Below are 18178 nucleotides of genomic sequence, written 5' to 3'. Positions count from 1 at the left end.
TAAAATTCAGTTTGTTAATAAATACTCAAAGACAAATTCTTGGCAGAGTTTGCTGTTAGTGACCATATGGAAATGCTCTTAGGGCAACTGGTAGATATATCTTGCTTTTGTTTATTAAAGCTTGATACCCCAATGGCATCAGGGAAGAGTTTAAAAAATGTTTTTTCTTCCTTTAGGATATAGCACTTTTTCAGAAAAATTCTTCCCTCTCACCCTAGAATAGCATGTTCCAGAAAACACTACATCCACATATTGGACTCTGATTCCCTTCTCACCCAGGCAGTCATTTAATGACCGGGAAATGAGTAGGAAATTAATTCCCAGTACCCAAGCTCTATGCCGGCCAGAAAAGCTATAAAGCTGCTGTGTGAAAGAAAATAACACCTCATGGGTTTCCTTCAGCTGACGTCTACTTGGAATATGACAAGCACCTACTTGTTACTTAAGGGACTTTTCAAAAAGTGAAAAACATTTGGATTGTGGTCCTGCATGATAAATTTCCCCTAACCCCCACTCATCATTGCTATCTATTTAAAAATATCGTACAATGATAAAATCACAAGGTGGTATTGAGACTTGCCACAAAACTCAAGTGAAAAGCAATACTAAAAAGAATTTATGTTTAAAAAGCTGGTTGGCCACATCAAGCAAATTGTATTTATTAAATAAGTTGGTGCCTAGGGTCTACTCCTAGTACCTGCAAGTCCCCTTGCCCTTGCTCTTGCTTGGATTTGTATCCTGGCTTCCTACATTCCAACTTTGTGACCTAGCAAAGTTCCTTAATCTCTCTATGCCTTTGTTTCCTCATATCTAAAGTAAAAATAACACTACTACTTATCTTACAGGGCTATGGTGTGGACAAACACATATCAAGTACTTGGAACAGCCTGACTCATAACAAAGGTTAACCATTACTATTTTGTATAACCCGTTCTGGGAAATAAGAAAAAGAATTTTAAAAATTACAAATTATATACAGCACCGTAAAACTAAGAAGGAAATTGTACAAAAGGACTTCAGGAGAAAAGAAGATCAAAAAGGTAAGGAAGGCTTCATAGAAGCCATGGGGTGTGAGTGAGGCCCTGAAGGATTCAAACAGGGAGTGGAGAAAATGATGCATATATGGTCACAGAGACAGAGCCAGGAAGGAACGTGCCCATGGAACACAGAGAAAAGGCAGACCAGCCTGGAAACTGAAGAATGAGAGGGAAAAGTAGGAAGTTGAAGAAAGCGGAACTAGTTTATGGTGGGCCCAGGAGTTGAAGAGACTAGTCCAAACTTATTTGGTTAAAAAAAAAAAAAATCCATACACACGCAATTAGAGAGACTTTTGACAGAAAATTATTTTATGAACATGATGTTTGTACAATGACAAGGAGCAATTGATTAGGAATTCAGTCATACCATGGCCTGTGCTGCAGCAGAAATGGAGACTTCAAACATCTCTTAATTCTACTTTCTCCATCATCCACTGCCCACATTTCTTTGCTCTCCTTTGTTGCCAAGCCCTTCAAAAGTTTTCTTTACGCACAATCTTTTATCCCTCCCTTCCCGGTAGCTCTTATTCTGCTTCCCACACTTTCGCCTCATCGCTCCACTGAAATGGCTCATGTCAATAGCCTGCACGTTACTGAATCCAAGAGTCCGTTTTCGGTTTTCACCTTAACTGACCTGTCAGCAGCATTTAACACAACTGATCATTGTGTCCTTGTTATATACTTTCTTCATGTGGGTTTCAGGATGCCACACACCCCTGCCTCACTGGTTGTTCTTCCTCAGCTTCTTTGGGTGGCTCCTGCTTTTCTCCCATCCTCTCAACGTATGAGAGCCCCAGGACTCAGCCCTTGGTATTCTTGTCTTCTCTATCTGCACTCTCTCTCAGTTGCATGAATTGATATATAATCTTTATGCAGATGACTCCCAAATATATATTGCCGGCCCAGACCTCTCTAGTAAACTCCAAACTTGGTCCTTCTAAAGGTCTCCGTTTGGAAGTCTAATAGACATCACAAACTTGACATGTCCAAAACAGAACTCCTAATCTTTTTCTCCAAACTTGCTTTATCTGCACCCTTCCCCAACTCAGTTGATGGCAATTCCATCCTTCCAAGTTGCTCAGCTCAAAAACCTGTAAGTCATTTTTACTCCACCCTCTCATTCAACTCGTCAGGAATGCCTATTGGCTCTACTTTTAAAATGTATGCAGAATCAAATCACTTCTTACCATATTCTCTGCTACCATAGTGTTCTGAGCCACCAAAGCCTCTCAGCTAGATTACTTCAATGGCCTCCTGTCTTCCCGCTCCTACCTCTGCCCTCCTACAGCCTATTCTCAATAAAACATCTGGAGAGATCCCTTTTAGTCAGATAGTGACGTTCCTCCCCTCGACACCTTTCAATGATTCCTCATTTCACTCAAACTGAAAGATAAAGTTCTTAAATGGTCCACAAGGCCCTTCATTACCTGCAACTTCCACCCAATTATCTCTATGACCTCATCTCCTACTCCCCTCTCCCACTCTGTCCCAGCCATACCAAATTCCTTGCTATTTCTGGAACCCTTAGACTTTTGTTGTAACTGCTGCCTCTACATTTGACGGCTTCTCCCATATCCACTTAGCAAACTCTCTCATCTCCTTCAAACCTTTGCTAAGTTGTGACCTTTCCAGTGAGGTTTACCTGATCACCCTACTGAATACTGAAGTCCACCCCAACTCAGAACTTTGGTACTCCATATTGTACTTTCCACTACTCCCCACCCTCCCTTTTTCTTTTTAACAGCACTCACCATCTCCTAAAATCCTATTTTATTTACTTCCTCATCATGACTTCATAGTGCAAATAGCAGAATATAAGCTCTTTGAGAAAGGGATCATTATCCATTTTGTTCACTAGTGTATCCCAAGCATCTAGAACAGTGTCTAGCACATAGTAGGCACTCAGTAAATATTCACTGAATGACTAAATGGGGGAGGGGAGGGGAAGGAACAGAAAACACATTTTGAAAGAAAATAATAGGGCTTAAAACTGCCTATGTAATGAAGGATGAAAATAAATATCAGTCAAAAATACTACAAAAGCAGAGGATTTGAATAGACATTTCTCCAAAAGTCGTTGGCCAATAAGAATACATAAAGATACTCAACATCATTAGTGATTAATTAAATCCAAACCAATACCATAATGAATACCACTTCACACCTAGAACAGGTGTTGGCCAAAGATATGGAGACATTGAAGTCCTTATACATTGCTATTGGTGATGTACAATGGTGCTTCCACTTTGGCAAACAATCCAGCAGTTTCTTTAAAAATTAAACAAAGAGTTGCCACATGGCCCAACAATTCTACGTTTAAGTATATACCCAATAGAACTGAAAACATATTCACACAAAAAACTTGAACACAAGATTTTATAGCAGCACTATTCATAATAGCCAAAATATGAACACAACCCAAATGTTCATCAATAGATGAAAGAATAAACAAAGCGGCATATCCATACAATGGACTATTATTCAGGAATAAAGTATTGATTCATACTACAATATGGATGAGCCTTGTAAACATTATGTTAAGTGCAAGAAGCCAAACAGAAAAAGTCACATATTGTATGAGACTATTTATGTAATCAATTTCAGACTGCAAAAGTTGGTAAAAACCTCCAATTTCTTCATCTTTGACCTTGGTAGTTCATGCATAAATTTGAATAATAGCCGTATCAACTTGCAGGTGTATGATATTATCCTATCACTGACAGCATTGTACTTCAGCATAGATCTTGAAATGTTCTTTTTGCTGATGAATGCAAACCTTTCCTCTTCAATTTGTCATTCCTGGCATAGTAGACCACACGATTGTCCATTTCAAAATTGTCAGTACCGGTCCATTTCAGCTCACTGATGCCTAGGATATTGATGTTTATATGTTCCATTTCATTTTTGATGATTTCCAATTTTCCTAGATTCATACTTCCTACATTCCATACTCCAATTATTAATGAATGTTTGCAGCTGTTTCTTCTCATTTTGAGTCGTGCCACATCAGCAAATGAAGATCCCAAAAGCTTAACTCCATCCATGTCATTAAGGTTGACTCTACTTTGAGGAGACAGCTCTCCCTCAGTCATATTTTCAGTGCCTTCCAACCCGGGGGGCTAATCTTCCGGCACTATATATATACACACACACACACACACACACATATATATATATATATGTATATAAACATGCAATCAGGATGCATTGATAACTACTGGTGATTGGAATGCAAAAGTTGGAGACAAAGAAGACAGACTGGTAGTTGGAAAATATGGCCATAGTGATGGAAATGATGCCAGAGATCGCATGATAGAATTTTGCAAGACCAACTACTTTTTCATTGCAAATACCTTTTTTCAACAACATAAATGGGCAACTGTACATGTGGACCTTGCTGGACGGAATACACAGGAATCAAATCGACTACATTTGTGGGAAGAGATAATGGAAAAGCTCAATATCATCGGTCAGAACAAGGTCAAGGGCCAACTGCAGAGCAGACCATCAACTGCTCATAAGCAAGTTCAAGCTGAAACTGAAGAAAAGTAGAACAAGTCCACGAGAGCCAGAGTACAATGTTGAGCATATCCCACATGAATTTAGAAACCATCACGAGAATAGATTTGATGCATTGAACACTAATCACTGAAGACCAGATGAGTTGTGTAATAACATAAAGGACATCATACATGAAGAAAGCAACGGGTCATTAAAAAGACAGGAAAGAAAGAAAAGACCAAAACGGATGTCAGAAGAGACTCTAAAACTTGTTCTTGAGTGTCAAGTAACTGAAACGAAAGGAAGAAATGATGGAGTAAAAGAGCTGAATGGAAAATTTCAAAAGGAAGCTCAAGAAGACAAAGTATTATAACAACATCTGCAAAGACCTGGAGGTAGAGAGCCAAACGCAAAGAACATGCTCAGCATTTCTCAAGCTGAAAGAACTGAAGAAATAATTCAAGCCTCAAGTCGCAATATTGAAGGAATCTACGAGGAAAATATTAAAGGATGCAGGAAGCATTAAAAGAAGATGGAATGAATACACAGAGTCACTATACCAAAGAGAATTGGTCGATCTTCAACCATTTCAGGAGGTAGTATATGATCAGGAACCGATGGTACTAAAGCAAGAAGTCCTAGCTGCACTGAAGGCATTGGTGAAAAACAAGGTTCCCGGAATTGATGGAATACCAATTGAGATGTTTCAACAAACAGATGCAGTGCTGGAAGTGCTCACTTATCTATGCCAAGAAATTTGGAAGACAGCTATCTGCCCAAGTGACTGGAAGAGATCCGTGTTTATGCCTATTTCCAAGAAAGGTGATCCAATAGAATGCGGAAATTATCGAACAACATCATTAATATCACATGCAAGTAAAATTTTGCTGAAGATCATTCAAAAGCAGCTGCAGCGGTACATTGACACGAAATTCCCAGAAATTTAAGCCAGATTCAGAAGAATACTTGGAGCCAGGGATATTATTCCTGGTATCAGATGGATCCTGGCTGAAATCAAAGAATACCAGTAAGATGTTTACCTATGTTTTATTGACTATGTAAAGGCATTTGACTGTGTGGATCATAACAAACTATGGATAACATTGAGAAGAATGGGAATTTCAGAACACTTAATTGTTCTCATGAGGAACCTGTACATAGATCAAGAGGCAGTTATTCGAACAGAATGAGGAGATACTGCACGGTTTAAAGTCAGGAAAAGTGTGTGTCAGGGTTGTATCCTTTCACCACACTTATTCAATCTGTATGCTGAACAAACAATCCAAGAAGCTGGACTATATGAAGAAGAATAGGGCATCAGGATTGGAGAAAGATTCATCAGCAACCTGTGATATGCTGAAAGTACAGAGGACTTAAAGCACTTAGCGATGAGGATCAAAGACCATAGCCTTCAATATGGATTACACCTCAACATAAAGATTACAAAAATCCTCACAACTAGGCCAATAAGCAACATCATGATAAATGGAGAAAAGACTGAACTTGTCAAGGATTTCATTTTACTTGGATCCCCAATTAACACCCATGGAAGCAGCAGCCAAGAAATCAAAAGATGCATTGCATTGGGCAAATCTGCTGCAAAAGACCTCTTTAAAGTGTTGAAAAGCAAAGATGTCACCTTGAAGACTAAGGTGCACCTGACCCAACACATGGTGTTTTCAAGTGCCTCATATGCATGGGAAAGCTAGACAACGAATAAGGAAGACTGAAAAAGAATTGATGCCTTTGAATTGTGGTGTTGGCGAAGAATATCAAACATACCTTGGACTGCCAGTAGAATGAACAAATCTGTCTTGGAAGAAGCACAACTGAAATGCGTCTTAGAAGAAAGGATGGCAAGACTACTACTATCTCACATACTTTGGGCATGTTATCAGGAGGGATCAATCCCCAGAGACGGACATCATGCTTGGTAAGGTAGAGGGTCAGCGAAAAAGAGGAAGACCCTCAACAAGGTGGATTGACAAAGTAGCTGCAACAATGGGCTCAAGGATAACAATGATTGTGAGGATGGGACAGGACTGGGCAGCGTTTCATTCTATTGTACATAGAGTTGCTATGATTGGGAACAGACTCAATGGCACCTAACAACAACAATTTATGTGATATGTGCACAACTGGCAAATTCATACAGCTATTAAGTAGATTAGTGATTGCCCAGGACTGGCAGAGGGAAGAATGGGGGCTGGCTGCTAATGTTGTTGTTAGGTGCAGCTAAGTCAGTTCAGACTCACAGCACCTCGATGTACAACAGAACAAAACATGACTGGTCCTGGTGCCATCCTCACGATCGTTATTATGTTTGAGCCCATTGTCGCTGCCATGGTGTCATTCCATCTTGTCAACGGTCTTTCTCTTTTTTGCTGACCCTGTGCTTTACCAAGCATGACGTCTTTCTACAGAGACTAGTTCCTTCTGCTAACATGTCCAAAATACATAAAACCAAAGTCTCGACATCCCTTCTTCAAAGGAGCACTCTGGCTGTATTTTTTCAAAGACAGACTTGGTTCTGGCAGTCTATGGTATTATATTCAATATTCTTTGCCAACACCACAATTCAAAGGCATCAATTGTTCTTCAGTCTTTTTAGTCATTGTCCAACTTTTGCATGCATATAAGGTAATTGAAAATATCATGGCTTGGGTCAGGCACACCTTAGTCCTCAAAGAGACATCTATGTTTTTCAACATTTTCAGGATAATCTTTTGCAGCAGATTTGCCCAATGCAATGCATCTTTTCATTTCCGACTGCTGCTTCAACGGGTGTTGATTGTGGATGCAAATAAAATTAAGTCTTTGACAACTTCAATATTTTCTCCATGTATCATGATGTTGCTTATCGGTCCAGTTGTGAAGATTTTTGTTTTCTTTATGCTGAGGTATAATCTGTAGCGAAGGCTGTAGTCTTTGATCTCCATCAGTAAGTGCTTCAAGTCCTTTCAGCAAGCCAGGTTGTGTCATCTGCATATCACAAGTTGTTAATGAGTCTACCTTCAATCCTGATGCCCCGTTCATCTTCATATAGTCCAACTTCTTTGTTATTTGTTCAGCGTACAGATCGAATAAGTATGGTGAAAGGATACAACCCTGAAGCACACTCTTCCTGACTTTAAACCACGTAGTATCTCCTTGTTCTGTCCAAAAGACTGCCTCTTGATCTATGTACAGGTTCCTCATGAGCACAATTAAGCGTTCTAGAATTCTCATTCTTTGCAATGTTATTCAGAATTTGTTATGATCCACACAGTCGAATGCCTTTGCATAGTCAATTAAACACAGGGAAACATCTTTCTGGTGTTCTCTGCTTTCAGCCAGTATCCATTTGACATCAGCAGTGATATCCCTCATTCCACATCCCCTTCTGATTACGGCTTAAATTTCTAGCAGTTTCCTGCTGATGCACTGCCGCAGCCACTTTGGAGTGATCTCCAGTAAAATTTTACTTGAGAAAATGTGAAGTGATGAAATGTTCCAGAATTAGATAGTGCAGATGATTGCACAGCTTTGTGAATTTACTAAAAACCACAGAGATGTATACTTTAAAATAATGAATTTTATGGTAAATGAATTACATATCCATTTTTTAAAATGACTGCAAGGTTTTGAGTTTCTGCTCCACGGTTTACACGTATAGGACCAGCAACCTGGGCTAGGTTTACTGCTACAGAGGACTAAGTCTGTCTTTGAGCTTCATGGAAGTAAATCAATGAATACTTCTTACATGACAAAAGAAATCTAAAGTGAGAAACTTTTTCCTGGGAGGAAAATTTTAGAGGAAATTACAATGTAAATCCTTTTAGCAGGTAGTATTACTTTTTTATTAGGTATTATAATAGATGCGGCCTTTGACTGTGGACTTGCCCTAGACACAGAAACATGCTTCAAAAGAATGCTTTTTTCTATTGACCAGGTCTAAAAGATTAGGGCATAAAATCAAATTGCTACTAACTCCATAGAGGAATTGTTGCCAAAATAGTACAGTCCAAGCATACCATTTCCAGGTGATCTAACTTTATATACAGAGCCTGTAGAGCCAAGAGACATGGAGAGAGTCACATTCCCTAGGACCAACTTCCTCAAATGCCAGATGTCTCAACTGAGCATTTGGCAACTATTAGAGGACAGCCTAAGTTCTGATTTATATTGTTGGCTAAATAAATGTCCATGTGTTTTTGATACTGGACAGGCAGGTAACAAAGTAAATATACTGTCCTGAGAATTTAGGGGTTTGATTTATACCCTTACTTAATCAGATAGCCATAATAATTCCAACATAGGATAAACTCTAGAGGTACTTGCAAGTGGGGGTAAAAAGTTTTTCATATTCTAAAGAACTCTGAATCTGCTCATTTGGACAAGCTTTTAGTTGAGAGCCTAGCATTTGTGCTATAAGACATTATTTGGGTCCGAAAAGGTCCCAGTGCAAGTGTTTTTTAATCAGCTGCCTCCACCATGAAAGCATTTCAGTATGTAATTTGGGGTAGGCTTGCATCCTGGATGAACTAGCTCCAAAATGTACCTCCTCAAATAGATGAATGACCCAACTTGGAGTTAGGGTATGTTGGTGTGGACACTACACTACAATGATGTTCTCTACAAAATTTGTTGAATGAATAAATGAATGAATTTATATTATAGAATCAAAATAAGATTATAGAGCTGAATATCTTTCTTGTTTGATCTTAAGTATTATACTATAAATCTGACCCATTTTCAGACAAAAAAAATATGAATTTTTTTTCTAATTTTATGTTCTTAGTTGTTTACTCATGTGTTTCCCCCACCAAACTGTGAGTTCTTTGATGGTATTATTTACGTTTGCATCCTCCACACAAAGTCTAGTATGAGGACATGAATAGATACTTTAAAAAGCCGGCGGGTAGGGGGAGAAGAAGACTACTACATAGAATTGGTTGGGGTTGATTTTTAAACTTCAAGTTTCTGGTGCAGAATGTGTCTGAAGGTGTAATCACAGGACAGTGTAGTGGACACTCCACTCTAACATCTAAAGGAGAAGAGCCATTCCCTCTGGCATTTGAACACTAGGCCAGTGACTAGTCCTAACCAGACCCTCCCACCAGACTTTGAACCTGGAGGAGATGAAGCAAAGGTGCAGGATCACATAGAGTTGATCTGAGGCATCAGCGGCAGAATTGTGAATTTGCAGCTGGTCTCCAGGGATGGTGGTAACAGAGCGGCTTTCTAAGTAGTCCATTCCCACAGTAGAAATTTGACTTCGTATTGCCAGTTAATTTTGTCCTGGCTCTCCAGACTTTTGTCAATTCATGAGTCACCCAAATAAACTGAAGAGTAAATTTGAAGCCAATCAAAATTATAAAAATATTAGGTTTGCCTTTCCTATTCATTTCTTCAGAAAACCTATCACTGCTTGCCCTTTTACCCATTATCTGTCTAAGTTATGATTTTCCAACCACATTTTCTCTTAGATTTTCCTAGCCTTTATGTGAAATAAAAATATTTAAAGGTCTATTTAGATTCTGAATATCTAAAATACTGAAGTTCCATTTTCCCACTATGTTAAAGAAATGGAGCAAATGGAGTAAAAATATTTACTAAAAATCCAATATGCACACAATAGCTAAAAGGTGGAAAAAGCCCAAATGTCCATTAACTGATGAATGGATAAACACAATGTGATATATTCATGCAATGGAATGTCCTTCAGTCATTAAAACAAGGACATACTGATACATCTTAAAACATGGATGAACCATGAAAACACTGTGCTAAGTGAAAGAAATCTGACATAATAGATTATATATTGTATGATTCAATTTATATGAAATATCCAGAATAGGCAGATGCATAGAGATAGAAGATTAGTGGTTGCCTGGGGACAGAGGGAAGGAGAGTGACTGCTTGATGGGTACAGAAGTTTCCTTTTGGGATAATGAAAATATTCTGTTACTAGATAGTGGAGATGGCTGCACAACATTGCAAATGCACTAAATGCCACTGAATTGTACATGTTAGAATAGTGGATTTTATGTTATGCATATTTTACCAAAATAAGATGAAGTCTAGTATACAAATAAATAGAAGAAATATAGAGTATTTAAAACAGGATCCTTTCTATCTGTAATACAATAGTTACATTCAGGGCTGCTTATCAAGAGAATGTTTCTGGTTGTAAAATCTTTGTAGTTCTGACTTTCCCTTAGAACTCTCAGTGGTGTTGTCCATTATCATATAATCAAGTTTTCATATTAAGAAGTAACCTTGGGCCTATGGTGAGAGGAAAGAGAAAAAATAAGCATATTCAAAAAGTTTTTCATTTTCTTTGATCACAATCATATCCTACTCCATTTTGATACAAAAAGGAAGCTGTGAAGTTTTTTCTTATAATTTTTCCACTCTGGAAGAGTTTAAAGTTTTCTTATTATAGATTAGCATCAGTCACTCAGTTTCCCAAGGATGTAAGTTTTTACATGAGAGAAATTGGGTCAAGATGCTGGAATTTACATAATTCTTTACATTGGGATAACAAAAATGTACTGCTAGCTGCTATCCCATAATTGAATGAACCATTATTGTAACTTGGTTTCAAGATTGCTCAGTGGGATCCCAGGAAATGTCATTTACACTGTTTTGTTAAAAGAGGAAAGTTTTGCTATAAGCATCAGAATGATTGTTAGGAGCCTTTCTCAAAAAGTAGCTGGAACTGGGAGTGAAATAGATCTTTCAAGTAAAAGTACTGAAGGAATCTCTGTTCAATAAAAGTTATTTCAGAAAAATGTGCAAAAGGAAAGTTTCTAGGTCCTACCTAATACAGTCTTGGTAAAGATATCATATTCATTATTTAGTAGGTTATGTCGTTGTTAGGTACGGCCCAGTCAATTTCAACTCATAGAGACCCCGTGTGACAAAGTAGAACTGCCCTCAAAGGGTTTTCTAGGCTGTAATCTTTACAGGACCAGATTGCCATGTCATTCTTCTGTGGAACCACTGGGTGGGTTAGAACCACCAACCTTTTGGTTAGCAGCTGAGCACTTAAATGTTGCTCTACTAGGACTCTTTAGTAGGTTGTACTTTCTGAAAATTCTGAGACACATAAATGCTCATATTTTAGCATTCTACAGAATAATATTAAGATGTTTTGAAAATCTAGAAACAGATTTTCTCTGGGCAGGAAAGTGTTCTGTTACCGTCCTTCTCCCCTCTTTCAAAAATAAATATAAAACAACAGTCTTTCCATAGCAAAGGACCTCTGTGACCCTCCCTTGGAGACCATGAAGTAAGACCCTCCAAGAAGTAGAAGTCTTACAGAATATTTTAAAACCTTTCACTCTCTCATCCAAGCTGGAATATAACCTGAACCATACATAAAGATTTTTGGAAATCACATTTAAATTCAGTTTCATTTGAATTTGCCTTTAGGTTTCTTTGAATGTAAGTTAAGTACCTCAGAGATATGCCTAATCATGAGGCAATTTATATTGGATATTTCCTTTCACAGGAAAGTATAATAATTTACTGTAGTCCTCACTTTGAAATTTCCTCAGTAGGGGCTAAAAAGAGGCATGTGGAGGGCTTAGCCTGATTACAGGACTCTGCTGGATAGGATTTTAATTAGAGTTAAAGAATGAGAAGAGAATGTGTAACACATAGCTGCAGAAGGCAGCAAGTATTCCAGATAGTCTACCTGGTCCTCACCTCTCTCTTTCCCATTGTTTTATAATCTAGTCCCTCTTGGTTAGAGAAGAGAGAGTAGGAAGTTGGGTCCAGCCACAAGAATCTCTATTTTCTCAATTTTATGGGAGCTCTGTCTTAAGGTCCAATCAAGATTCAACTTCTACCATGCAAGATATACATACTTTTTTAATTCTGCAATTTTATAACCCCTTTTTCTTTTACTTCTCTCATTTATACATTTTCCCCCAACTCTCATACACATCAGTGGTAAAAGAAATATATATTTGAAATAAGTATGTTTCTTTATGTGTATACATTAAAAGTTATTTCATTCATATGCGTATATTTATATCTATACACACATATTTCATGCTTGTGCATACACGTATGTAGTCTAAGGCCCTGAAAATTACTGCTTTCTATCTCTGATGAAACTAAAAAGGAAAACCCCACAAATTAGCAAGTATCCAAGTTTCAAAATATCTGTGTGTTTGAATCAAAGCCAAAATGAATGTCTTTTCATTTTTTTAAGAAGCAAAAATGGTGAACTACTTCTCGATTTACATTTCCTGTAATACTTAAGGTTAATTGAAATACCAGCAGCTTCAAGTTCTGTTTCCCAACTTATTAACAAATACGTGTCGCTTTAAAAAGGAATTTTCAATAACCTCTTGGGGAGAATTGAAAGATTTTTCCACACAGGTTGCTCAGAGGAAATCATCATAATCCTTTTATAAATAATGAAAGCATTTCACTTCAGAAGTACTTAAAATACAACTACTTCATTTACTTTTCGAGGCTTCATCAAAGTCGGTTTTCAGCCCATACTCTTCAGAACAGGTGCTGGCAATTACATACGGCCCTCTCACCTGATTCATTTCCCCGTGCTTTTGAGAGCTCTTGGTTTGTGAGCACTAATTTGCTGTGAGTTCATAAGGAAGATATTATTGCCAAGTTCCACAAAGCCCTCTGAGAAATTCATCAGTGCTACAAACTACTGACCTTACCCTAAACCCATCTGCTTGCAGGCCAGCTGACTCAGTGCCTCCTGCCATCCATCTGCACACACGTGGTACACTGTGGCAGATCTGTGAACAATCAGGAATGAAGAGGAGTTCACATTTTTTGAGAGGGTCACTGGGAAGAAAAAAAAAAGGAAAACCCTAATTAAAAACCTTTCTTCTCATTGAACCAAATGATGCCTTTACATGCCCTTGCTTTACTTGCATACACACATTTTATTTTAGTTATGAATCATTTAACGAGTACGTATCCTGAGTAAATCACTGCTCTAAGTGTGGTGGAGAATTTAAAAAAATGAGTTAGAAATGGTCTGTGATTTTTAAAAAAACATGGATTCTAGTAAAAGGCACAGGCAGTTCTTTTTATTTATTTTATTGTGGTTTAGGGGAAATTTTACAGCTCAAGTTAATTTCTCATACAAAAGTTTATACACATATTGTTTTGTGATCATTAGTTGCAATCCCCACAATGTGACAGCATACTCCCCCTTTCCACCCTGGGTTCCCTGTGTCCATTCAACCAGTTCCTGTCCCTTCCTGCCTTCTCATCCTGCCTCCAGACAGGAGCCACCGTTTTGGTCTTGTGTATAATCCTGTCTAATCTTTGTCTGAAGAGCGGGCTTTGGGAATGGTTTTAGTTCTGGGTTAACAGAGTATCCAGAGGCCGTAGTTTTGGGGATTCCTCCAGTCTCTATCAAACCGTTAAGTCTGGTCTTTTTACGTGAACTTGAATTCTGCTCCACACTTTTCTCCCACTCCATTAGGGACTCTGTTGTGTTCCCTGTCAGGGTGGTCATTGGTGGTAGCCAGGGACCAACAGTTCTCCAGGTCTCAGGCTGGTGGAGTCTCTGATTTATGTGGACCTTTAGTCTCTTGGGAAACCCTGGTGGCATAAAGGTTAAGAGCAACGGCTATTAACCAAAAGGTCAGCAGTTCAAATCCACCAGGCTCTCCTTGCACACTCTGTGGGGCAGTTCTACTCTGTCCTATAGGGTTGCTATGAGTCGGAATTGACTCGATGGCAATGGGTTTGGTTTGGGGATTTTAGTCTCTTGGGCTAATATTTTCCTTGTGTCTTTGGTGTTCTTCATTCTCCTTTGCTCCAAGTGGGTTGGGACCAATCGATGCATCTTAGATGGCCACTTGCAAGCTTTTAAGACCCCAGATGCCAGTCACCAAAGTGGGATGCAGAACATTTTCTTAATAAACTTTGTTATGCCAATTGACTAAGATTTCCCTGAAACTATGGTCCCCAGGCCCCAGCCCCAGCTACTCTGTCCCTCAAAGTGTTTAAATTTGTTCAGGAAACTTCTTAGCTTTTGCTTTGGTCCAGTTGTGGTCACTTCCCCTGTATTGTGTTGTCGTGCCCTTCACTGAAGATGATCCTTGAGAGGAAGGTAGCTCGTGACTTTTATGAGTTAGAAGATGCCCAGAGGCAGGACCCACTCCTGTGAGTTTATCTAGGAGTTTGCATAATTATAAGCTAGTTGTAACCTGATGTCCCTGGGTGGGCCAAAGTGTTAAGTGCTCGGCTGCTAACTAAAAGATTGGCAGTTGGAGTCCACCCAGAGGTGCCTCAGAAGAAAGGCCTGTTGATCAAAACAGCAACTGTTTTTTTGTTTTTTTTTTCCCACCCCAGTTGGAACTCTATCCATATCATTTCCTTTCAAGGAAGCATGTGAGACTGCAAGTGTGTGAGAGTGATGTTATTTTAGAGATAATTTAGTATACGAGCTAACTCTTATTTAAGGGCCTTCTGTGTTTAATGAGGTACAGAGAGTTCGTAAAACACAGTCGATTGATCACAACACATGTAGAATTCTGATTTGACTAGATGATACAAAGAGTGGAAATAGGAGCTGAGTGAATGGAGAGTGCCGAGTGTGGGACGATGGAATTATTGAAAGTCAAGATTACAAACTGCAGCAATGGAGGTGCTGGTGGGAGGTGCCTTTAAATGTTATCCCTGTAAAGAAGTAGATGATAGACGTCCCATCTGTGTCTGGTGCAAAAGCATAGAGGAGATGGAAGGACCACTTGGTATTCCACCCCAGGAGGTGTACATGCTAAAAGAATGATGGAATGCTGGTAGTTATTGAAGCTGGAGGAAGAGTAAAGAGTTTTCAAAAAATCCTGTTCTAGCACTTAGACCCTGGGTGGTACAAACTGTTAACAAGCTTGACTGCTAACCAAAAGGCTAGTGATTCAGTATTCCCAGAGGCATCTCGAAAAAAAGGCCTTGTGATCTAATTCCAAAAAATCTGTCACTGAAAACCATTTGGGACACAGTTCTACTCTAGCACGCCATGAGTTGGAATTGATTCACAGCGTTGTTTTTTTTTTTTAATTCTAGCAGTTTGGTGGGTTATAAAAATTGAATCCATTTTTTTTTTTTTTACATATACCAGTTGCCACCAAGTCCATTCCAACTCCTGGTGAACTCATCTGTGTCAGGGTAGAACTCCATAGGGTTTTAGTGGCTGTGATCTTCCAGAAGTAGATTTCTAGGTCTTTCTTCCAACGCAACTTTGGGTGGATTTCAAATAAAGAAATAACACATGGGAAATTTTCTGTGAGTTGGAAATAATATATATGAATCACTACTGTCAGATTCTGTAACAGTAGTACTAGATGAACTTATTTAGTACAAATCAGGCATTAGAATGTACAACAGATGGCAGAAAGGAGCAGCTTACCACAGTCCCATTCATCCGAACTGTCTGAACAGTCTGGTTCACCATCACACCACAGGCCACGTGACACACAGTCATGATTTGCACATTCAAGTTCATCGCTTTGGCAAAATGCTGGGGACAAGATTTGAGAAGACAGAAACATTTTAGAAATAAATGTGATTATCATTAACATGCACATTATAGTTTGCCAATAGACACACAGAACGAAGACAGAATTGGTAAAATCTCATTGGATAGATGTCAGTTTATACAAATAACAAGCATTTAAATAGAATTACTATCTATCTCCAAGCAATGAGATTTTCTAGCTTTAAAATTTGGATTGAAAAACTGATACAGCAACAGAACTACTAAAGATAAAATAATAATAATAATAATAATAAAACCATTGCCACTGAGTTGATTCTGACTCATGCCAACCCCATGAGTTACAGAGTAGAATTGCTCCATGGGTTTTCTTGGCTGTAATCTTTAAGGAAGCAGAGTGCCAGGCCTTTCTTTTGAAGCACTGCTGGGTGGTTCGGAACCACCAACCTTTTGGTTAGTAGTAGAGTGCAAACTCTTTGCACTACCCAGGGACTTTAAGATTAAAGAATGGGGTTAAAGTCTGGACTAGCACAAGCCGAGCACTGGGGATAAGCAGACTGAAGTCATCATAAGAAGAAAACAAGCTCTAAACATTTATGTGTAAATGTTTATATTTTACATAAAAGGAAAGAATCTCTAGCTACAATGAAATGACTCTCAGAGTTCTATATTAATTACCTCTTGGGCTTTTAAAAATAAGTATAGTGAACCTCCCTGATTGTCTACCCAGCATTCATTTCCTTTCGTCCTCTTTTCTAAGGGAACTCTGATTTTGTTGGGGCCCTCACACCATCTCAAGCTCCAGGACAGACTGCTGATGAGTTTAAGCTGGGCATGGCATTTTTCTGACTACCATTATTTTTTAGCCTAGGAGAGAGCCTGTGATCTAAGACCAGGACCTCAGCTGATGGTTTAATGTGGCTGTGTTTTGCAAGAGGACCCCTGTTCGAACTCTCCTGGTCAGGACAAGTGCCCTAGCCTGAGACTGTGGCTTCTAGAGGAAACACCTTTTTGTAATTGGTCTTCCAAGGGAAAGTTTGTGCAATTCAGCTGTTTGTAGGGGGTGTCTTTTCTAATCCATACAAAGACTCCTGACTGCCAACTCTGACCATGCCCAAAACTGGCCAATCTGAATGAACCCCTTTGTGGAATTCCACAGCTGGGGGGGAGGTTCTAGATCCTTCCCACTGAGTGTGATTGAGGGAGCATGGTGTGCCTGGTGCTGCTGGCAGACATCTTTGGACCTTGGTGGAAGCCAGCTTGAGGTCAAGAAAAACTAAAAGAATCACAGAAAAGATAATGAATTTCTATACACAGCCTCAATAATCCATTCTACACTTTGACATTTTATCTAATAGTATAAGACCTATGTTACATGTATTATAATAACAGGTAATAAATGTCTTCATTGTTTAAGCCAGTTTGAGTTGGGTTTTCTGTTACTTGTAGATAAAACATCTTAAGAAATAAAATAACTTATTTTCTGATTCCAAAAGTAATCGCTATTCATTTATAAAATTTAGAGAAGACAGAAAAACACAAAAATTTATTAATTCTACCACCCTGAGATTATAACCATAATTTTTTTATTATGACCTTCTTATTTCTTTCATATGTAAATATAAGTACTTTAAAAACTCAAAATAATAGCACACATAATGTTTTATATTTTGTTTCACTGGACCTATAACATATAATGAACCCAGGAGCCATGGTGGCACAGCGGTTAACAGCTCAGCTGCTAACCAAGAAATCGGCAGTTAGAATCCACCAACTGCCCCTTGGGAACCCCATGGGGCAGTTCTACTCTGTCCTATAGTGTCACTGTGAGTTGGAATTGACTCGACAGCACCAGGTTTTTTTAACTTAATTTTTAGTGTTTGCATATTATTTCATTTTATGGTTGTATAACAAATGTCCTCTATTTTTGGATATCTGGGTATTTTTAATTTTTTCCATGTTATAAATATGCTATAATAAGACCTTGCATATATTTTTACACACCTTTGATTGCTTTTTTAACATATACTCTTACAGGTGAATATTTTGGTCAAAAGGTAAAACATATTAAAAGCTACAACATACAAATCCCTAGCTTGTATTCAAAGTGAGAGGGGATTTATGTTTAAAATTAAAATGTGTTGACAAATTCACGTAAGCA

At 38.5% G+C, this 18178-nt stretch overlaps 1 protein-coding gene across 1 annotated transcript in view; it reads right to left on the bottom strand.

Moving 5' to 3' along the window:
- The window catches only part of CORIN (corin, serine peptidase), a 321033-nt gene that overhangs the window by 34179 nt on the left and 268676 nt on the right, over positions 1-18178 (bottom strand). Inside the window, exons 15-16 of the mRNA XM_023555029.2 lie at positions 15931-16041; positions 13220-13349 (exon numbers count right to left, since the gene is read on the bottom strand). Coding sequence (XP_023410797.2) covers positions 13220-13349; positions 15931-16041 — 241 coding nt within the window. The remainder of the gene's footprint in view (positions 1-13219; positions 13350-15930; positions 16042-18178) is intronic.

Source organism: Loxodonta africana, chromosome 5, assembly GCF_030014295.1.
Source record: "Loxodonta africana isolate mLoxAfr1 chromosome 5, mLoxAfr1.hap2, whole genome shotgun sequence".
NCBI lineage: Eukaryota > Metazoa > Chordata > Mammalia > Proboscidea > Elephantidae > Loxodonta > Loxodonta africana.
The sequence above is the reverse complement of the archived record's forward strand: the minus strand, read 5'-3'. Positions and strand labels throughout refer to the sequence as shown.